Source organism: Balaenoptera musculus, chromosome 16 (assembly GCF_009873245.2).
Source record: "Balaenoptera musculus isolate JJ_BM4_2016_0621 chromosome 16, mBalMus1.pri.v3, whole genome shotgun sequence".
Taxonomy (NCBI): Eukaryota; Metazoa; Chordata; class Mammalia; order Artiodactyla; family Balaenopteridae; genus Balaenoptera; species Balaenoptera musculus.
Genome location: NC_045800.1, coordinates 78,075,590 through 78,099,861, shown reverse-complemented (window position 1 = coordinate 78,099,861; position 24,272 = coordinate 78,075,590). Strand labels below are relative to the sequence as shown.

The following is a 24,272-nucleotide window of genomic DNA, read 5'->3' as shown; positions in this document are numbered from 1 at the left end:
GTGACTTCCAAATGCTTTTTGGGAGTGGAATTTTTCCTATTCCTCCCTATTAACTTTACATAGCTTCTTAAAAAATACAGTGGAACTGCTCTGGGTGAAACTACAATGTGAGGCCCTGAGTTGAGCTCTGTAACTCACCCACCACCCCTGAAAGTGAGCCCTGGGGATATCTATGACTCAAAGAAGCATGTTCGAGAAACCATTAATTTAGGAATATACTGTTGTTGCTGAAGTACTAAAGAGGTTTCATAAGTGCTCTATTTTCAAATTGTTCTTATACCTAGCTTGTCTTTATATCTGTGCCATGCTTGATTTGGTATTTTTTAACATCTTCAGAATTTCTTTTTGTTGCTGCAGAGATAGCTCAGTCATATGTAAAGCAATCAAAAGAACTGTGTGCTAAGACGGATAGAAAATTTTCTATATATAAAATATATACATATACATGCACGCACACTCTGCAGATACTATCTGATCAGCTTGGTACACAACATGGCTAAACATATTTTGATGTCTCTGCCTTTTGTACATTTTACACAACTGAAATGATGTCTTGACCAGTATAAGTTGTTTCTAGATAACGTCAACAGGAAAATCACAAAAATCTTTGAAAGACTGATGGGGTCATCCAGTTAAATCCAGGTGGAGATACAGCCATACAGGTAGTTCCAGTGAGGATCTGGTTATTCCATAAAGATGCAGGCAGGGCTCTTCTAAAAAGCTACAGATCTCTTTCCCATATAGGGACTGCACTTGCCCTCAGTGACCACAGACTTGACCTTAAAGCTCATATGTGAACTGGACAAAGAGCAAATTGCTGAGATACACTGATCTCTGGTAGAAGAACAAGATCTGTTAGCCTCTCATCTCCCCTCAAAGGACCAGAACTTACATGGTTGAGATCAAGAGCATTGTGTAGTGCTGGAGTGGAGTTTTCAGACTTTAAAAGCTATTTCATCTATGTGGCAGGTCCTCTTTTAGGATTCTCCCTTCTATTTGATTTTTTTAAAAATATCTCTTCAGAATACCTCCAAGTAAAACAACCAGATTAATTGAATCTTCATTTTTCAAAGAGTCCTCTGGCTGTAATGTCAACAGAGGGATAGTGCTGACAAGTGCAGATGCCGTCCCTGGTAAGGTTTTCTGTGAATTTTTCCTCATCTCTTCCTACCATTGTACTGACAGACATTCAGGATCGAGAATGGGGAGAGTCCAGGAAAAGAGCTGGCAGTACCCTCTGTTGTAGGCAGAATTTTAAGACTGCAACCTCTAGGAGGCCTGATCCCTGGTGGACATGCCATGTATAACCCTCTCTTCTTGAGTGTGGGCAGAATCTGAATATGATGGGGTATAGGTCTCATGATTAGGTTACTAACCAGTTGACTTTGAGTTAATCCAGCAGAGATTAGCCATATGGGCCTGACCTAATCAGGTGAGCTCTTCAAAGAGACTGGTTCCTTCTTGAAGTCAGAGAGATCCAAAGTGTGAGATAAAATCTTCTCCTGGACCGCAAGGAACAAACTGTTGTGGTGTGAGAGGGCCACATGGTGGAAATCTGAGAACAGCCCCTGGTTGATAGCTGGCAAGAAAAAGGAGACCTCGGTCCTACAGCCACAAAGAACTGAATTCATTTAACAACCAGGGAGCTTGAAAGAGGATTCCGAGCCTCAGATGAGAACACAGTCCAGCCAGTACCTTGATTTCAGCCTCGTGACGCTAAGCAGAGAACCCCAGTCATGCCATACCTGGACTTCTGACCTATAGAACTAGGAGGTAATAAATGGGCATTATTTTAAACTGATAAGTTTGTGGTAGTTTGTTCAACAGCAATGGAAAACAAATACATTGACCAATACATTTTTAGTTTCAACTGAACCTTCAGACTCGGAAAGCTATCAAAGGGCATCCTTAGTGCCTGTCTACTCAGAAAGGTAGAGAACAGGAATTAATTCTTGTGAGCTGGTCTACCTCAAGCATTTCTCTTCATCAGGAATCTTTAGATGTATTCCCCCAGTCCATACACAGTTGACTAATCAGGAGTTAATTTTATCACAAATCAAGTTGCCCGTAACATAGAAGACATTCTGACTTATACCCACAGAGGTCTGGTAGCCAATCGAGATATGATGCCCCATAGCAAGAACCTGAAAGGGGTTCTTCTGATTCATCCAGAGTCTAGTTCATCTTATCAAAGCCAGAGATTGGAGCGTGCCTTGATATACTTCCTCAGGAGCCCAGTGGAGATGATTCTTACCATGTTAGGTGGGGGGCAAGAACAGGGCTAGTAGAGAATAAATATATTTTTGTATATCTTATCACATTGTTCTTTTGATTGCTTTACTAGCCAATATATTTATGTCTGAGCTGACATTCTCTATAGCAATAAGAAGAAATGATGAAGATGGTAAAAATCCCAAAGCAAGCATGGCACAGATATAAAGACAGGTAGATGTGAGAGGAATTTAAATATAGAGCATTTATAAACTCTTTTAGTACTTCAGTTTATTCTTGTGCTAAAAAGGCTCTTGTCCTAAATTGGTTTTCAAACTTGTAAAGAAAAAGAAATTGGAAATGTTAAGAATTGGAATAAGAGGAACAGCAGTCTATAATTATCTGCAGATAATTTAATCATTTGCAAAGAAAACCCTAAAGAATCTACAGACATTACTAGGAATAACTGGAGCATTTAGCAAGGTAGCATTTCTATACTAACAGGAAACCTGGAAAACTAAATTAAATAGCAGATACCATTTACAGTAACATCAGGTGTTTTCAGTAATCACTAGTTATCACTCTAACAGAAGGTGTACAATACTTTTACAGAGAAAATCACTGAACTTTATTGAGAGGTAAACTCTACTATGAAATTTATCATATATGGTCAACTGATCTTTGACAAGCATAACAAAAATGCGTAGTGAGGATAGTGTCATCTCTTTCATAACTGGCATTGGGATAATAGGATATTCATATGCAAAGCATGAAATTGGACCCTTATCTAATTTTGAACCACACAGAAAATGTTTTTGTGACTGAGCACAACATGATTTTGGACTGTACGCAAAAATCAACTCAAAATGGATTAAAAACTTAAACATTAGACTTGAAACTGTAAAACCCGAAGAAGAAAATATAGGGGAGAAGCTATTTGACAATGGCCTTGGCAATGATTTTTTCAACCACAAGAAAAGTCAACAAAAGGAAAAATGGACAAGTGGAATTAAACTAAAACCTTTCTGCACAACAAAGGAAACCATGAACACAACGAAAAGGCAACCTATGGAATGGGAGAAAATATTTGCAAATCATATATTTCATAAAGTGTAATCCAAAATATATAAGGAACTCCTGCAACTCTGTAGCACAAACCAAAACCAAAACCAAACAAACAAAAAACAAATAACCCATTTTAAAAATGGGCAAAGAAACTGAACAGATCTATAAAGTGCTCTCCATCACTAATCACCAGGGAAGGGCAAGTCAAAAACACGAGATATCATCTCACACCTGTAAGAACATTTATAGTCAAAAAAAACTAAAGGTAACAAATGTTGGTGAGGGTGTGGAGAAAAGGGAACCCTGGTGCACTGTTGGTGGGAATGTAAATTGGTGCAGCCACTGTGGAAAACAGTATGGAGGTTCCTCAAAAAATTAAAACTATAACTACCATATGCTGCAGCAAAACCACTTCTGGATATAGATCTGAAGGAATAGAAATTAGGATCTCAAGGAGATCTCTGCACTCCCATGTTCATTGCAGGATTACTCACAATAGCCAAGATATGGAAACAACCTAAGTGTCTGTGGATAGATGAATGAATAAAGAAAATGTCTGTGGTATTTTGCTATGGCAATCCTAGGAAATTAATACCCGACCCCTCTGCGCTTACATCCCATAGTCATTTAGAACCATTTTCAATTTACTCTTAAGTGTGCAAGAGCTTCATGTTGCCAGTAATTTGAAGAGCTAATCATATCCTTAATTTAAAGCAAGGCAGAGAGTCATTTAACATCTTGCCAGATGGTGAAAGAATAGTTATTTTGTCTGGAGATTACCTGCGTTTTACAAAGTAGGCTCTGGGACATATCTTGCGTTGTGTAAATGTCTCATTACACCCGAGCATTTTCAAGCTTGTCAGCTCTTCTGTAAGTAAAGATTATCTCAGGGCCCTCGGGTTGTACACCTGTAATGATGATAATCAAATCCAGAAAGGATGCTTTTAATTCTGTATCTGCCACTTGAAAGGTCAGTAAGCAAAACTGAATTCCTGGTGCTGAGACTGCATGGAATTCCTTTCCTTGGCAGAAAACCAGAAGAATATTTTTGTAATTAAAATAGCTGCATAGCTTTAGGCAGAAAAGACCTGTAAGGAAAAAGAGAGGGATAACTTTCCATTATTGATTTTATTTTGCTGCCTTTAAAAAAAGAAAGAAAGAAAGAAAAAACCAGAATATAGAACCGTCAGTCTATACTTATAATACAATATTCTTTTTACCCTCAGTTGAAATATGCAGTATTTGGCAGATGTGTAGGGCTCATCCAGAAGAGTAGCTGTCAACACGGTGTGAGATAAGGTTGGGTCTGTACTGTCCCAAATACCTACCTTCCTGGCTCCATCATAACATCTGTCCATTCTGTCACTAGTGACACTCTGTGCAACTTGCTGTTGGTACAGACCTGGGACCTAGGTTTGTATCAGACCCGGGAAAGTAACGTTATTGGGAATCGCCCTAATTAAAAATAAACTATTGTTAAAGGAAGGAAGAAGTTAGGAGTATGACTCACTGCAGTGGAGCAATTCAAACAGTCAGGGAATTGGGTTGGGACACTACATATTTTGAGTGAAGATAAAGACCGTTATAAAGTGGTAGACAAATTCTAAAGAGTATGAAGATGATGGAAACCAGCATAATCAGTCTCATAGTTTTCCCTGGAATCAGAAAGGGAAGCTATCCTAGAAACACTCTGGATATTTCCAGGAATGAAACTCTTAAATACATGGAATACTTCAAGCAGTGAGGAGATTTTTAATATTTAGTGTTAAATTTCAGATTATTATTTAATATATATCTTTTGAGCTTATGTGTATGTAATCTAAACAACATGTTGTTTGCGGAAATTCATTGTGAAATGATTGGGGAATTCAGTGAAAATCAAACTGCTTAGCCTAAACTGATCAGTTAATTGACAGTTAAATTTTATATATTGATGAACAGAGGAAATTTCTACCTTACAGACCATTTTGAGAATGAATAAAGTTGATAGGTGGTTAATGAGGTAATTTGTGTATATACTAGCCTATCTGCAAATTGGCAGTTTTGCATATAGTGAATGTATGTTTGAGGTACTAGAAGGAGTAATACAGATGTACAACACCAATGGCTTATTTACAACACCAATGGCTTATTATCTATGAATGCTATAGAGCCAAACAGCAAGATTTAATGTTTAAATAATACTGAAAAGATCAAGGAATCAGAATAAAGGATGTCAGAACCCTGTGTATATTAAACGTTCTTTTTTTCTGGATTTGAACTGATGGAGAGAATGTGATGGCTTTAAAATGATATTCAAGGTCAAAAATAAAAATTCTACTGCTTTGATTATCTGAAATAAACCAAGAGCCAGGAAGAAAGTATGGGAATGTCCCTATTGTTCCAGCATTGATGTTACAGAGTCCATGCACTAAAGATGCATTTGCATCATGGAAAATTCCCTAAGACCTCACTTAGCATAATTCCTTAATTCATTTTTGAAGCCAACATGAAATAGAAGCAACAAATATCATGTCTGAAGCCCTGGGTTCTAGACCCTATTCTGAAAACCATTCTTCCTATATGATCTTGGGCAAATGGCCAGCCCCTCTGTTTTCATATCCTTAAAATAAAAAACACTAATAGGAAATGGTCTTTTCATGCCTCTTGCAAGTCTAAAGAGCCCAGAAATCTAAGGCAAGTGTTTTTTGTTTCTGTTTTTCCCTCCTTCTCTGCATTCTTGATTCAACTTTTAGCATCCCATTTAACTAGCTGTAGGACCTTAGACAAGATGATTTAACATCTTAGTTGTTTCCTCATCTTGAAAGATGGGGTTAATATTTAATAATAAATGGGAGGTCTTCTCTGGCAGTCCAGTGGTCAAGACTCCGTGCTTCCACTGCAAGGGGCCTGGGTTCAATCCCTGGTGGGGGAACTAAGATCCTGCATGCCGCACAACGTGGCCAAATTTTTTTTTAAAAAGCATAATAATAATAATAATGAATGGAAAAGTGCTTATATATTATCTGGCACATAGTAGGCCACCAATAAATGTTACCCTTCCTTCTGATCAAATAACTCAAATTTACATGTTAGTGTAATAGCGGCCATTTTTATCTGCTTTTGGCCATTTGGTTTGGCTTGTAAATGTTGATTCCTACCTGTATTTTAGAAAATTTGAAATCTGAAATCGTATATTCTTAGGAAAAGCTGGTATGCTTGTGATCTGCTTTATCTTCTTTTCACGCCGGCCTCTCAGTGCCACATCCTGTGACTGCCACTTCTTTTGCTGGACTTGCATGCTCCCAACACACCCCTCTGCTCAGGAGCAAAGAGGCTTCTCAACGGAGAAAGTTAAAATTTGCTGTAGCCATCTGTCTTTTGTTGGAGGAAGCAGTTTAGCCATAAGCTGTAGCTACTGTTTTAACAGATTTACAAATAGCTAGGGCGGGTCTGGCACAGGCCCAAGTAACCAATTGGACTCATGTGTACTAATTTAAGACCCACTGCCAGTAAGAAAACTTCCCTTGGATACATCAGACTTTGTTATTTGCAGGGTGTCAGTTAAGGTAACTGGAATAGAAGATGGAGAACACAAAGGACAGGAAGGTAGGACCAACATTTCACCTGTGCCGGGGGATGTGTGTGAATTTGTGGAAGTCTGTTTCATTGGGTTGGAATATTTTTGCGTTCAGCATACCTCAAGCTAATAAAGAATTGAACCTCCGTTATCATGTTTTGCTGTGGGAAATGATTAAGAGTGAGGTCATTTATCAACTCGTCTTGTGTAATTCATGGCAAAACATTCCATCAGTCCTGATAGCATTTATGACTTCCTGACATTGTGTTATGTATATTGGTAACTATTTATTTATTCATTATCTGCCTTCTCTACATAAAGATAAGCTCCGGAAAGGTAGGGACTCCTTTTTGTTCTGTTCACAGCTGTATTTCCAGTGCCTAGAATAGTGGTTGGTACCTGGTCGGTGTTCTTTAGATATTTTCTAAATGGAGGGACCTGCTGATACACAATGTTTGAATATTGAAAACTTAGAGTAGGAGTTGGCAAACTAAGGTCTGAGGGCCAGCCTGCCACCAGTTTTTGTGAGTAAAGTTTTATTGGAACACAGCAATGCTCCTTTGTTTACATGTTATCTGTGGCTGCTTTTGCGCTGTAACACAGGCTTGAGTAGTTTTCACAGAGACCATATGGTCCAGGAAACCTAAAATCTCTACTCTCTGGTGATTTACAGGCCTGAGTTAAAGCACGGAGCTTGAGATCTGGCAGACCTGGGTTTCTTTTCTGGCCACTTAGCTGTGATTTAAGCCGAGATTGGACTTAAATCACTGGAAAAAGACAATAATGATTCCTGTCTCAATGAATGGTCGTTAACGGTCACTGAGATGAACACTCAGGGAATTAGCTGCTGTTAGGGAGCCTTGTGTGGTAAGCATTTCATCTGTTGTCAGCACATTTATTTGCAGGGCATTGGCCAAATGGAAGTGACTGAGGCCTGGCCCTTTCCCATGTGGCGACTGAAAAGTGCCTGGAGTTTTTCCTCCACTCTCTATCTGCTTTGATACCATTGCCATGTAGTTGTTCCTGCTGTGATATGCTAATTTTAAAAATGTAGTTTTTAGAAATATCTGTTGTTTTATTATCATAACAGCTATTAAAACTGCATCTTCTGAAGTCAGAATACAATTTAATTTTTATTAAGTTCTACTTTATTTAAATTACAAAGAGAAAAAAGCGTAATTTCTACTTATGCATGTATTTTCACAGATAAATTCCTTTAAAGGAGACCAAAACGCTAAAGCAGTGAAAAAACCACCTACTGCTATAAGCTAATGAAAAAGTGTATCTATTTATCTTTCATAAAATTAATATATTCTTTTTGAGCATTTGGAAAATACAAAGGAGTATAAGAAAATGGTTAAAAATTATATTCCCACTACCCAGAGAGAAATTTGACTTTTAATGTGTTTTTCTCCCATTTAAAGGTTTGAGATGTAAAAATAATTTTTTGCCACCTTTTTTAAACTTAATATTATATATAATATGTTGTCCTAAGGCATAAAAGTATTTTAAGCATAATTTGTTGTATTTTTACCAATATCATATTTTGAGAAATGTCAGCCTTTTAAAAAGTGCAAGAATAGTGCAATGTACACCTGTGTACGCTTCACCTGGAATCACCAGTTTTTAAATGTTGCCACGTTAGTTTTACCTCCCTGTATAGTTTTATTTTGGTGAGCCCTGAACATGATTTTTAATGGCTACACCTATTTAATCTTGTGTATGTATCATAATTAACCATTCTCTTATTACGCCTATTTAGTTTCTTTTACCTTTTTTTTTCCATTTAAAATTGAGTTTAGTGAGCATATATATTAAGCACTATATATACAGGATCTTGTTTTTAAAACCATAACCCTAGTGGGTAGATATTACAGAAGAAAGGATTAAAGCTTAGGGAACTTAAGTAACTTGCCAAGAAGTGGTGGAGCTGAAACTTGAATCCAGGTCTCTTGGATTCCAAAGTCCCTGTTCTTAGTCATTTCCCAGGACTGCCTGTCTGCCCTCTACTTAGATGGTGACTCTTCTGCAAAATCTTCCTGACTTCATCTCTCTACTCTTCCTCGGCTCTTAGCACTCCCTCTTTTTAGATGGGCCAGTAGGTTATTTTATTACTTCTTCACTTGTCTCCCCACCGTATTAGACTATGAGAACATTTAGCTGGGTCTGTGTTAGCGACCTAGTATTCCCTGTTTCTGGCACACAGTAGCTGCTCAATAAACATCTGTTGGATAAAGAAATGAATAGGTGAAAGTGTCTTAATGCATATTGCTATATCACTTTTCATCACTCTTGTACTAGTGTAATTTTATTAGCAAGATTTCTGGTACCAAGCTCACTGCACACTCAGTAGCAATGAGAACTTGAACTTCAGCAACTTGAAGAACATGTTGTTTGGACCATTTTATATCCACATCATTCTTCCACCTTTCTATACGAGAAAGATATAGGTATATCCCATATTCTTAAATGAATATTTTATTTTTACGAAGGCTGTCGTTTGTTGTCATCATTAAATACATATTCATTGAAAAAAATTGTTAAATTGAGAGACATAAAAAGAGGGAAAAGCATTAAAAATTCCACCATTCTGAAACTGTTTTGATTAAAAAAAACCCTTCTGGTGTTTTTGTATCTTTAAAAATAAGCCATATGTTCCATCTTTCTTTCTCGAAATAATACATACTGTGAATATTTTCCTATATATTAATGAACCTTTGAAAACCAGATTTTCAAAAGCTAAGTAGTATACCATCTCCAGGAAAAGAAAAACACATATTTATTGTCCAAACAATATTCTATGATTGTATACATAGCCATAGTGAACAGTTTAGGACACAAATCTTTGCGCACAACACTAAATACTTGATTTTTTAGATGAAAATATATCAGACATACAGAAAAGTTCAGATATTAATATAACGAACACCCAAAGATCTACTATGCAGATATTTTAAGATATCCAATAACTTCACTTTTAGAGTAGGAACTCCAACTACATATAAAGTGGTTAGAAAGAAAAATGTTTAGCATCAGCAGAGATGTTTCTGTCTTGGTATCCCCTAGTTTATGTCAAATGGATGGTAGGTTTTCCCGTTTGTGTAAATGTAGTTCAAGCTGTCTCAGATCTATTGCATTTATCCAATCCTTTTCTTTGATTCCTTTGGGGACACTTATTTAAGACAACTTCCTTGACTACTGCATCAAGAGCTGGCACAGCTGCAGACACAGCTGTGGATTTTTTAGTTTTAGCTAGAAACTCATCACTCACACTTCCTTGAACCCAGCTGGATGTGTTCTTGCTTCCCAGTTGGTAATGCTATGATTCAACCGTTTATTTAAATATATATTGATGATACAAACTGGGTGAAATCATTATGAATTATCAGATGTAATTTCTATTGTCTTGTGCTGTCTTGAGAGTTATACATTGCTTTCACTGCCACTAATTTCAACAAGGGAAGAAATGGACATCATAATGGTAGAAATCTGTCAGCTTATTCTGAGGATCCCCTGCTTTTTTGATCTGCAAGTTAGATCCTCTAATTTGTAGTCTGCATCCCAATACTGACCTTGTTTATTGTGCTGACTACTTGAACTTTCATGTAAAATATTACAGAAAGATATGAAGAGTACGTAAATGCCCCCTCCACTGAAAAGTATCATCTCATCCCCTTGCCAGACAGTTGATTCCAAAGAACTCAAACAATTAACATAATTAATGTAGTTTCCCCTTTTTATTTAATAGTGGAAAGATTAACTATCCCTGCCACACATTGAAATATTTTGTTTTTTTCTTCATTGCTCATTGCTGTTGCTTTTGATTTAGTTTCTTGTTAACTTTTAACTTACTTTTTGATTTCTTATCTTAGCTATTTATGCTAATTTTGCATTACCCTGCTTAATCTATACCGACAGTGACATTGAAGGGAAAGGGACAGATGGAGGAGTTTCAGTAGGATTTTAGCAGCTACTTCCGAATTCTTATTTATATGTATATTTTCCACGCTTAGATCTAGGGTACTAGAGGAAAAAGAAGAGGCAAAATTCTCTTCAAAGATCAAAAGCAGCTATAAGTGAATGAACACCTTTAAAAATGTGGCCTTCAATCCTTTTTTTTTTCTTCGTTGAGTTACATGTAAAGCTCAGCTGTGTTTGATGTTTGTACATTTCAGGCTCTTTGCTAATGCGCTTTGGCACTTACTTCTTTCTCATTTTCCCTCTGCAAGAGAGTCACCTGCACTTCGGAGCTGGGAGGCTGTAGGGAGGGGGTTGTGGTCCCCAGGATTTCTGGAGGACTCGGGGCTGCTTAGTAGTTGCCTCATTTTACAGAAGTCCAGGGTGGAAGAAGGGACTTACCTCAGGCCCACATTTAACGAATTATGATGCCAAGAGCAAATACTGGTCTTCTGATCCTCACATTTAATACTTAGTGTCCGTGGTCTCTTTACCCCACTATTGTTTTTGCCTCAGGGCAACGGTTCTCACAAAGGTAAGAGTTTTAGAGCAATACTTTTGGTGATTCCATGCTGAAAGGATCTTATACGAATGATACTGAAGATTTTGATGTATTTTTTTTTTCTTCCCAGGATTCATACCTGTATGTAGCCTTGGAGTGGCTCAAGTGGGCAGGATGAACTTTGGAAAGGACGTCAGCACCTTGAAATATTTCACCATCTGTGGCTTACAAGAGAGCTATGAACCATTTGCCGTTAACACGAACAGGGATATTACCATGTGGCTAAGCAAGAGACTTCCTCAGTTTCTCCAAGTTCCACCAAACCATGAGCATATTGAGGTTTGCTTTTCCTTTAGAAATCAGACCATTGCCAAAAACCAGGAGCGGGTGTTCCTACTTGGACAGTTGCTGTCACTTCCTCAAAATGATGGCTCTGATGTGTTCCACTGTAGGGGAATCTAAGGACAGGATTACCCTCTGATTTTAGGTACTTATGAGAGGCTGATTAGACTGATTACCTACAGTTAATGCTCAAACAACTTAGGGATTAATCTGCATATACTTTATAGTCGGCCCTCTGTACCCACGGATTCAGCCAGCCGCGGATTATGTAGTGTGCTATAGTATTTACTATTGAAAAATATCCACGTATAAGTGGATCCAAGCAGTTCAAACCTGCGGTGTTCAAGGGTCAACTGTATATAATTCTTCTTTTATGTAGGCAATGTCAGGCTCAATCTGAATATATACAGTTTTAACATGAATTTCCCAAATCATCTTCTGAGTTAGAAACAGAACTGTGAGTATGTCTGTAACACAGCAATCCCTCTATTTAATGATCTCATTTATGAAATTATGCCATGGGCGGGCCATGTTTTGGGTTGTAAAGGTGTGATGCACGTTAGGGTTTTAGAATCAGGAAACTAACAATGATGAGCGTTTGAACAATCACGTCTTCATTTGTTAGGTGACCAGAATAGACGGCACCATCGACAGTTCCCCGTGTTTAAAGGTCACTCAGAGGTCCTTTGGCTCTCAGAACAGCAGCACGGATATCATGTTTTATCGTCTGAGCATGCCCATCGAGTGCGCGGAGGTCTTCTCCAAGACTGCGGCTGGAGGCATCCCTGGCGCCAGTCTCTTTGGGCCCAAGAATGATTTGGAGGATTATGATGTGGATTCGGACTTTGAGGTTCTCATGAAGACAGCTCATGGCCATCTGGTGCCAGATCGAGTGGACAAAGACAAAGAAGCTACAAAACCAGAGTTTAACAACCACAAAGATTATGCTCAGGAAAAGCCCTCTCGTCTGAAACAAAGGTCATTGATATATGCAAAATGATTTAAAAATTTTTTTTTTAATTTTAATTTTTTTAATGATTTAAAATATGTATTTATTATGTTAGGGGATCACAGGAGAGGGTAATAGCGGGTAAGGGATTTCCAAGGTCAATTTGTTCTTCCTCTTCCTCCTTCTTTATGTACCAAGGATTCTACAGAAGAAAAAGCAGTCCGTTGACCATCTAATTTGTTACCACTAACAATCTATCTCAAGAGTTACTTTTTCTATGAATTTTTTTTATTGTGGTAAAAATAAAATTTACCGTCTTAAACATTTTTAAGTGTACAGTTCAGTAGTGCTAAGTATATTCACATTGTTGTGAAACAGATCTCGGAACTTTTTTAGTTTGCAAAACTCTGAAACTCTACACCCATGAAGTAACTTGCCTTTTCCAAGCTCCCCCAGCCCCTGGTCATCACCATTTTACTTTTTGTTTCTATGAATTTGACTGCTTTAGATACCTCATATAAATGAAATCATACAGTATTTGTCTTTTTATGACTGACTTATCTCATGTAGCTTAATGTCCTCAAAGTTCATATGTGTTGTAACATATGTCAGAATTCCCTTCCTTTTTAAGGCTGAATGATATTCCAGTGTGTGTATATACACCACATTTTGTTTATCCATTCATCCACTGATGGACATTTAGGGTGATTCCACCTCTTGGCTATTGTGAATCATGCTGTTAAGAACTTGGGTGTGCAAATATCTTTTCACAACCCTACTTTCAGTTCTTTTGGATATATACCCAGAAGTGGGATGCCTGGTACTTCTGTAATTAACTTTTTAAAAAAAATAAATTTATTTATTTTATTTATTTATTTTTTTGGCTGCATTGGGTCTTCGTTGCTGCATGTGGGCTTTTCTCTAGTTGCGGCGAGCGGGGGCTACTCTTTGGTTCGGTGCGCAGGCTTCTCATTGCGGTGGCTTCTCTTGTTGCAGAGCACGGGCTCTAGGCACACAGGCTTCAGTAGTTGTGACTCGCGGGCTCTAGAGCGCAGACTCAGTAGTTGTGGCGCATGGGCTTAGTTGCTCCATGGCATGTGGGATCTTCCCGGACTAGGGCTCCAACCCATGTCCCCTGCATTGGCAGGTGGGTTCTTAACCACTGTGCCACCAGGGAAGCCCTATATTTAAATTATTGAGGAAAAAAATTTATACTGTATTCCATAGCAGTTGTACCATTTTACAATCCCATCAGCACTGCATGAGGGTTCCAGTTTCTCCAAGTGCTTGTCAACCCTTGTTACTTTCTGATTATTTGATAGTAGCCATCCTAATAGGTGTGAAGTGATATCACATTGTGGTTTTGATTTCCATTTCCCTGATGATTAGTGATGTTGAGCATCTTTTCATATGCTTATTGGTCATTTGTATAACATGTTTGGAGAAATGTCTATTCAAGTTCTTGGCCCATTTGTTGATTGGGTCATTTCCATTTTTGTTGCTGAGTTGTAGGAATTCTTTGTATATTCTAGATATTAACCTTATCAGATATATGATTTGTATTTTCTCCCAAGAGTTAGTTTTTAAGACATTTATATTTACATTACTGGTTGAACCTTAGAGTATTCTCTCTAAATAGTATTTTTTAATGGATAAGAAGGTAGATTGTTTTAGCATCCTTTCTTACACTAAATATGAAATTCTCAACCTCAACACTATTGCCACTCTGGGTTAGATAATTATTTATTTTAAGAGTCTGCCTTGTGCATTGAAGGACGGTTAGCAGGATCCTTCCACCACTAGATGCTAGTGGCACCCCTCCCCCACCAAGTTGTGACAACCAAAAATATCTCCAGATATTGCCAGATGTCCTCTTGGGAGCTAATCATCCTGGCTGGCAACCACTCTACTAAGTTAATTATATGTTTATGTTTGAGATAGGCAGAACATTTTAATGTTGCTTATTCCTAGTCCTCTACTATATTTCAGATTTTTGCTTAGAAAGACAAAGCCAGATTACAGCACCAGCCATTCTGCAAGACTCACAGAAGACGTCCTCGCAGATGAGAGGGACGACTATGATTACTTGATGCAAACGTCCACGGTATGAGGTTGCAGCTTCTGTCATTTATTTCTATTTGTCAGTGATCATGCTTTGCATTTCAGATAGTTAACGTTGATTCGTACTATTTAGCAAGCTTATTTTTAAAATAATTATTCACTTATATCTTGGGGACTGAAAAGTTGAAAGACGTATGTATATTCTAATGGATATTATGCAATAAGAGAGCTATTTTAGGAAACATAATCCTTAATGGCACCCTCAATCCCGATTTTGTTATCCTCTTTCTTGACAGCATTTTATTTGCCACTTAAGTTTTCCAAGTACATTTTGCAGTTTCTTTTGTCTCAGTGATGTCTGCAAGATCATTTATCGTACTTTGTTAGAGGTCAAGGTGTCTGCCATTTTGAATTTTTAAAACACTTCTCATAAAACGCCAAATGGAAAAAAAATATGTAGCTGTGTCCCTTTAGAGTTTCCCCCATATTTGAACGTGACTTTCACATATCAGATCTGAACTATTTCAAAGTGATTTTAAGGGCTCAAAATATTATGTTAGTGATAGTATATTCAAGGTATAAAACAGGTATAAAACCTGTAGCATAGATTATTGTTCTGGTGTAAGCTTGAAGAATTCAAAGCTTACCTGCATAATGGATTGATGGTTTTATCACATAAACATACTATATATGTACTCCCCCATCCATACATACTTGGAAGTATAAAAAGCTTCAGATCATCTTTTGCTCAGATAGTCTTTTCTCTTTTTCCCATTATTTCTGAAATAATTCAGGATCTCTGTTTTAAGACTTTTCCTTTGCCACATCAGTCCTTTGTGCCTATAACATTTTACTTAGGCTAAAGGTTTTTTTTTTTTTTTTTGCTGCTTTAAACTTTGGGTTTTGTTGTTGTTGTTATAGCATAATTGAATATACTTAGTATTGAATATACTATTATTTTCTTTTTTATTGAAGTATTGTTGATTAACAATGTTGTGTTAGTTTCAGGTGTACAGCAAAGTGATTCAGTTATACATTTGTGTATATTGGGTTGGCCAAAAAGTTTGTTTGGGTCTTTCCGTAACATGTTACGGAAAAACCCAAATGAACTTTTTGGCCAACCCAATATTCTCTTCAGATTCTTTTCCATTATATCCATTACAAGATATTGAAGATAGTTCCCTATACTGTGCCATACAGTAGGACCTTCTTGTTTATCCTTTCTACATATACCAGTTTGTATCTGCTAATTCCAAACTCCCAATCCATCCCTCTCCCACCCCCCTCCCCTTGGCAATCCCCAGTCTGTTCTCTATGTCCATGATTCTGTTTCCGTTTCATAGACAGGTTCATTTGTGTCCTATTTTAGATCCCACATATAAGTGATATCATATGGTGTTTGTCTTTCTCTTTCGGACTTACTGCATTTAGTGTGATAATCTCTAGTTGCATCCATGTTGCTGCAAATATGCCAAACGATTTTAAACAAAGACATATCTTCTTAGGCAACTTAAAGACATTGCAAGTCAAAGTTTTGTTTCTTTTTGCTTTGCCAATACTTGGTGTTGCTGTCTTGACAGTACTATTACTCAGTGAGAATCTTTCCTGGACAAGAACCTGCCAGCGTCTGGGTGGGCTGGATCACGTCCGATTTCCATCAATATGATACAGGCTTTGACTTGGACAGAGTTCGTACGGTGACCGTGACTCTAGGAGATGAAAAAGGGAAGGTGCATGAAAGGTAGGTTTTCCTCGATTTCTTACATGAATGACATTTGATAAAAATGTTGATAAACCTAGGCATTTTTTTTTTCTCTTGGATTTTATGTCCAAGATAATATTCTGTTGATAGGAACAGTGTAATCAAACCGTTAACGTCCATGTCCTTTTTGTTACTCATACAAGCCGGTAAGGAATCTGAATATATTAAAAGTGCAAAATCTTATAAAGTAAGAGCAGTGCATCTCTTTGGGGTAATAATAATATATTCCTTCAGGTGACATCGCACACGACTAATGACTTGGTTTACCATTACTTAGCCATTGTGTGAGGATTAGAGACAGGTGAATGTGAGGCATTTAGCCTGTGGTCTGATCTGCACCTTGGGAACTGGTTAGGAGGCGGGGAGAGAAAGGTGAAGACAGTGTGGGCTAGTGGTTTAGACCAGGTGGACGCATTTGAACTCAGACTGAGGAGCCGTGGGTTCTTTCCTCAGCTTGGCCATTGACTCGCTGTGTGGCTTTGGGTAAGTCAGTTACAGTTTCTGTGCCATCCTTTTTCATTTATAAAACAAACCAAACTCAAACCAAACCTTCAAAAAAGTGAAGAAGGCTATCTTCCTTGCAGAATAAGACAAGAGAAGATCTGGCCATTTGCATCTACCTTTTGTGCCCGTGCATCCTCTCTGACCTGCTGTGATGGGTCTCATAGAAAGAGCCCCCCCATAATGTTGCTTTTCTTTTATACCTGCACCATCATTTTTGGTGACCAGAAGCTCCCTCTCCTGCCTTCAGGTTGTAACACTTGAACCACAATGAACTTAGCACTTGAGACAGTGAGCCTAGCAAAAATTCTCCAATGAACAGTGCTTTATGTCGGGGGGGGGGGCAAATCACCTGTTTCCAGGAATATTCTGAGGGATATATTTGATTTTCAGAGATGGGGACAATGAAAGGAGATAATATAGGGATATGGTATCTGATTGATGTTTTTGGTGTAGGAAATACAGGCTAGGGAAGGTTGTTGAATCTTACATAAATAGAGCATAGAAACACAGCCAACTTTTGATTATTCAGAAACTGACTTTATCTCCGCCTTCTTGCTCTTTTCCTCCTACTTGCCTGTGTTTGCCCTTTTTGCCAGCCTCATTCATACATGCACTGCACAGTAGTAGAGAAAGGGAAGGAGGTGAACCTCAAATCACTTAAGTTTGCTACTCTCTCTGGTAAAGGTGTTGTGGAGGGTGAAACTCAGGTGGGGTTTGTTGTTAATATCACAGATCTTGTGCTCATCCCAGCTGAGTCTGTCTCTCATAACAGATCACCAGGAATTGTCCAGAAAGGGGCTTAATTTTAGCCAAATTTTATATCTATCGAATCACTGACAGCTCACGTAGAATTGGCCTAAAGACTTTGATAGTGTTCAGAAACAGGTGCTTCTCATCTCAGAACAAGTGCTTTAAAAAAAAAAAAAAAAAACCCTTGAGATTTGTGACCACCTAGAGGGGTGGGATAGGGAGAGTGGGAGGGAGACGTAAGAGGGAGGAGATATGGGGTTGTATGTAAACGTATAGCTGATTCACTTTGTTATAAAGCAGAAACTAATACACCATTGTAAAGCAATTATACTCCAATAAAGATGTTAAAAAAAAAACCCATGAGAATGAAAATTACCAATTTGGATGATTATTACATAGTTAAACTTTGTGTGTGTGTGTGTGTGTTAGTTTCTGCTTTATCATAGTTAAACTTTTTTGAACCTCAGAAAAAGGTCCAGTTTGGTTTGAGTTTTTGGAGGGAAGGTGCAGGTCAGTTCTTATCCTTGGTTCCAACTCGTTGACCTGTCTTCATTAGGTGTGAAATTGAGAGATTGGAAGACCTGACTCAGAATGTCCACTGAAGTCAATGGAGTTTTGCTCAGAATCACAGAATCGGGCCCACTGTACACCTGTCCCATTTCAGCATGAGCTTGTTGCTTGCACAGCATAACTTAGGTTTAGTTTGCCAGACGTCCATGCTTTCCATGCTACCTGTGCGTGTTCAAAGATAAACATGTTTTTTTGCAATTCAGCATCAAACGCAGCAACTGCTATATGGTGTGTGCGGGTGAGAGCCTGAGCCCCGGGCAAGGACGCAACAACAACGGCCTGGAGATTGGCTGCGTGGTGGACACCGCCAGTGGGCTGCTCACCTTCACGGCCAACGGCAAGGAGCTGAGCACATACTATCAGGTATGTGGTCAGGGGTGGCCTTGTGCTTCCAGGGAGGAAACCTTTATCCCCGTTAGAGAGGAGAACACATTTTGTAAGATCAAAAAGTAAATTATAAGCTAGAAGAAAATGAAAACACAGATGAGTCAATTCTGTATTTTTACTTCTGTTTGAGTAATAACAGTGCCATAAGCCCTTCAGAGTAAACAGTACATTCCTCCAAAAATGTTCACATAGTCCTGAAATGAAATATTCCAAATAATTATTGAAAGAGAATATCTGCATGAGAGGAAGAAAAAGTCTTTTTCTGTAAAGTGTTTCTTAGGTGTTAGGAAGAAAATATATTTTTGTGTGTGTTCCTTCCTTTACTAATATTATTAAATTCATTTGATTATTTAAGGTGGAACCAAGTACAAAATTATTTCCTGCAGTTTTTGCGCAAGCTACAAGTCCCAACGTTTTTCAGTTTGAGTTGGGAAGAATAAAGGTAAGAAAGACTCATTCCTGGTATTATTATATTTGGGTTGTTTTTTGTTAGGAAATAGCATTTACTTCTTCTTCAATTAATTCCATACGTGATTAGTACTGATATTAATCACATAAATCATTCTTTAAAAGTTTCCATATTTGAAAATTCTGTAATCTCGTTAAGGTCACTAGAGTAACATAAGTAATTAGAAAGGGTTTTCTTTGGTTATCATAAGTATATTATTCAATAAAACTAGCCTTGTACAGAACACAGATGCCAGATTACATACAGCTCAGTAATCACTGAACTCACGGGTAAGCTAGTGAACGGGCTTGAAGAGCTGAAAGTATGCTACACTGTGGTAAATGCGAGAGTGACAGGTATTGAGTACTCTGGGAACATAAATGAAAGGACAACTAAGTAGGATGGGGTGGATCAGATAAAGCTGAAAGAGGAGATTACATTTAGGTTGATTCTTAACTGTTGAATTACAGATCTCAGGGTACGTTTGCTAGGAGAGGGCATTCTAGACAGAGGGTGAGAGAAGGTGAAAATACATAGGCATGAAAGTGCTGAAGGTTAAGGAATTCAGTGTGACTGTAACAAAGGATGCTTCTGGGATGTGGCTAGAGATGAATATGGATGGAAGGTAGTCCAAGTTGAAAAGGCCTTAAATGCCATATTAAGAAGTGTACACCTGTTCCCTAGGCAGTGGTGCTTTAGTGGAAATTTGAAGCAGGGGATTGAGTATAATCAAACCTGTTTTGGGAAAATATGTTGGTAGTAATGTGGAGAAATATCTGCCCTCAAATGAATGAGAGCAGGCAGTAATAATTATCTATCAACAATTTGGTATTGTCCACATGGGAGAAGATGATGAGATTCACGAAAGTCATCATAGAGAGAGAGTGAGACGTAAGAAGATGTTTTAGGGGAGAGATTAACAGAATTTGTCAATGAATTGGTTTAATAGGATTTGTTGAAATTGGATTTGGTGCTCAAGGAGAATGAAGGATCAAGGATTATTTTTTTTTTCTTTTTTTTTTACTTTTTTTGGGGGTGGACTTTTTTTTTTAATTAAAGTATAGTTGATTTACAATGTCGTGTTAGTTTCAGGTGTACAGCATGGTGATTCAGTTGTGTGTGTGTGTGTGTGTGTGTGTGTGTGTACTCCTTCAGATTCTCTTCCTTTATAGGATATTACAAAATATTGGGTATAGTTCACTGTGCTATACAGTAGGTCATTGTTGGTTATCTATTTTATGTATAGTAGCATGTATATGTTAATCCGAAAAGGATTAATTTAAATAATTTTAGTCTGGCCAGCCAAGGGGTACTAATACAACAACAAGCAGAAGAGCCTGCTGAAATTCAGGAAAAGGAATTGAGTTGAAATTCGCGATTGTAAACAATGAGATGCTGGGCACCCCTCAGGGTGAATGTAGTAGACAGTTTTACCATGCTGGCTCAGTGACCTTGGACATATTTCTTAAACCATATGAGCTCAGTTTCTGCCTTTGTAAAATGAGATTCCAGCTGCCGCAGAAGAGCCAATACGATATGGACTAAAGGAATCTGTGATTTTTGTTAAGTAGGAGGGCTTTAGTGACCTTGCCAGAAAAATTTCAGTAAAATGATGGAAGAAGCCGTAGTATTTTTTTCAAGATCATTCAATTCATATTATTATTTGAGATTGAACGTGAGGGAAAGGAGGCAGCAAGTTTGGATGACTGAAAAAAAGTTAAAATTTGACAGAAAAGTGGTAGTTTCTCAGAACCCAGACTCTGATATTGGTCTATTTGACATTTATGTTTCGTGTTTCATAGATATTGCAAATTGGATATGTCCAAAACTGGACCGCTGACCATCACTCCCCCCTCCTCCTGACTTGCCTGATCGAGTCTTCCTGTCTGTCAGTTAATAACTCAGACCCCAAACCTTGGAGCCATCCTTGGCTTCCCTCCTTTACATTCTGCATCCCAGTTCCTCCCCCCAGCAAATCCTCCACCTCTGACCTCTCCCACCACCCCTCCTGCTGATCTGCCCTCCATCACCATCGTTCCCATCTGTATTTCGCCACTAGCCTCTAATTCATCCTCACCCCTCTGTTTATCATAGAACAATCTGAGTGACTGTCGTTATTTTAAAATAAAAATCAGACCGTGTCACTCACTTCACTGCTCGAAACCCTAGAAACCCTGTTTCCCTGAGAGTAAAAATCCGAGATCTGATGATGGTTCTCAAGTTCTAAACCACCTGACCTCCTCTAACCCCTCTGACTTCATCTCCTCCTGCTGTCCCCTCCTTCACTCCACTGCAGCCACCCTGGCCCCCAGCTCTTCCTCAGACGTGCCACGCAAACTCCCTCCTTGGGTTCTTTGCATTCACAGTTCCCTCTGCATGGAAATTTCTTCCCCTGCATATCCACATGGTTCTTCTCTTTGGATCTTTCTGTAAGTGTCATCTTCTCAGTGACACCATTCTGACCACCCTGTTTATTATTACTGTCCTGCATTCTGATTCCCCCATTCTGTTTTTTTTTTCCCTCTCCATGACCTCTTTTCTAATAACTAGTTAATTACTGATTTTGTTTATTTTATGTCTAATGAAAAAGAAATGGAAGCTGTATGAGGGTAGGGATTTTGTCTGTTTTGTTTCATTGATACATTCTCAGTGCCTGATACAAGTGCCTGGGTTTTTTGTCCCCATTAGCAGAAGAGAATAGGAAAGTAGCTTGAGGATGAGCAAGTCTAAATAATGCAGTAGAGAAGGTTCTAGAGGAGAGGGAGAAACCGAAGGTAACGCGGAAAGATGAGATAATTGTTTTATTGGCCCAGAAGAAGCAGGCAGGGGTGGTATCACGATCATAAATGAATGAATAAGCTTTGGCAAAGTAGAGACTTTTCTTTCCCTGAGGCCAGCCTGTAGGAATTGGAATGGTTGAGGATACATATTAGAGGTGGAGGAGAAAGAAATTGTGTTTCTTGTTTAATAGTCAGGTTTATCTGTTGAGCTGTGTCTGGTGTATTGCTGGTTACTCAAACCTGAGAAACCTGACGGTGAGTGAGGGTGTGAGTAGTTTAAGGATGGATGAAGTGGGTGACAAAGGACAGACAATAAGAGAGGGAGAAAGCCAAGTGGATGTGACCAATCTTTCAGGATGTTTGGATGAAAGCAGCTAAAGACATGCCAAGCGTCCCTGAGGACCCAGCTTGGTAAAGAAATAGGAAAGATACCTGGCTATACTCTCTTGCTCTTGCATTCTCAGTGTGCCATTGAGTATATGGGAAGGAGACATCCCCAAATTTCCTCCACTTGTCCTTTCAGAAGCAGCTCAACCCAATTTCTATTAGTTTTTGTATTGACTCTGCTCAACACGTAGCGTATCTGTCATTATCTCTTTCCTGTGCAGAACTCTAGTCATCACTTTATGGACCCCCCCAGGAGCGTCATCCATTCATTCTTTTTCTGCTTCCCCATCTCCTAGAATGTGATGCCTCTCTCAGCGGGATTATTCAAGAGCGAGCACAAAAACCCCGTGCCGCAGTGTCCCCCTCGTCTCCACGTGCAGTTCCTCTCACACGTCCTCTGGAGCAGAATGCCCAACCAGTTCTTGAAGGTAGACGTGTCTCGAATAAGTGAACGCCAAGGCTGGCTGGTGCAGTGTGTGGAACCTCTGCAGTTCATGTCTCTCCATATCCCAGAGGAGAACAGGTCAGGCCTGAGCGTCCTTTACTGTCTGATGGGGACCCATCAAATTAGATGCCTACCCCAGGGTTCAAGGGTGGTGCTGGGGAAACAAAACGGGGTTTAAAAAATACTGATTTCTTGGGGCCATGCAGACGTTATTTTGTACATCCTAAGTTTAAGTCTGTGTCTCAACTCCTTGGTTACTGAAACAGAATTATTACAGGTGAAGAGGTGATTTGATAGTGTATGATCTCTTTCCTCATTCTTGTTTTGCTTATGAGAATAACAGTAAGTAAAAATTCAGACACATACAGCTGCCATCTGACTTAAGGCAGCCGAGTAAGAGAGTATCACAGAACTGTAAGATAGTAAAGAGGGAATCAGAAAAATCACTTAGTTCAGTCCTTTGTTTGACAGATGGGAAAAACTGAGACCAAGAGATGTCGATGAAAGAGCATTGTGAAAATACCTTGAGGGCTTTGGAAACAAGTTTATACGCATTCTAGACAGTCATAGTAATAATATAAAGTATACTTAATGTTCAGAGGTGGCTTTGTTTATGATTTTCAGTTTTTCCATGTGAGAGCCAATTAAATTGCAGAGATTTCATTTTAGTAGCCTCATTATCAGTAAGTTTGGGACCAAGATTTCCCTCCCAAAATATCATTAAAAAGTTAAGTCACAGGGCTTCCCTGGTGGCGCAGTGGTTGAGAATCTGCCTGCCAATGCAGGGGACACGGGTTCGAGCCCTGGTCTGGGAAGATCCCGCATGCCACGGAGCAGCTGGGCCCGTGAGCCACAACTACTGAGCCTGCGCGTCTGGAGCCTGTGCCCCGCAACGGGAGGGGCCGCGATAGTGAAAGGCCCGCGCACCGCGATGAAGAGCGGTCCCCGCACCGCGATGAAGAGTGGCCCCCACTTGCCGTAACTAGAGAAAGCCCTCGCACGAACTGAAGACCCAGCACAGCCAAAAATAAATAAATAAATAAATAAAGCAGCTATAAAAAAACGAATCCTTTGCATAGATAATTCAATTTGAAGAAGAATTTAAAAAAAAAAAAAAAAAAAAAAAAAAAAGTTAAGTCACAAACTGAGTGAAAACGTTTCATGAAAACAATGCAAAGACACACATATTTGTTATTTTGCTTATATTTTAAAACTCTACTCTTAAAAAGCTGTAGAAGCTATGTTCATTTTTATATATTTAGACATGCTTGGCACTTTTATTTTCTTTTAATACCTTTAAAATTTAACCTGTGTTTTAGAAAACAATTGGTCCGTTCCTCAACAAGTTAAATACAGAGTTACCATAAGAGCCTTCAATTCCACTCCTAGGTATATACCCAGGGGAAATGAAAACATGTCCACACAAAAACTTGTACACGAATTTCAGAGCAGCATTATTCACAGTAGCCAAAAAGTGGGAACAACCCAAATGCCCACCAACTGATTCGCGGATAAATAAAGTGTGGTGAATCCATACTGTAAATCTATTTGGCAATACAAAGGAATGAAGTACTTAAATGTGCTACAAAATGG

The 24,272-nt window shown here is 38.7% G+C and overlaps 1 protein-coding gene across 1 annotated transcript in view; it reads left to right on the top strand.

Moving 5' to 3' along the window:
* The window catches only part of RYR2 (ryanodine receptor 2), a 740,642-nt gene that overhangs the window by 489,704 nt on the left and 226,666 nt on the right, over nt 1–24,272 (top strand). Inside the window, 7 exon segments of the mRNA XM_036828245.1 lie at nt 11,425–11,633; nt 12,262–12,614; nt 14,575–14,689; nt 16,227–16,387; nt 18,436–18,595; nt 18,975–19,061; nt 22,531–22,757. Coding sequence (XP_036684140.1) covers nt 11,425–11,633; nt 12,262–12,614; nt 14,575–14,689; nt 16,227–16,387; nt 18,436–18,595; nt 18,975–19,061; nt 22,531–22,757 — 1,312 coding nt within the window.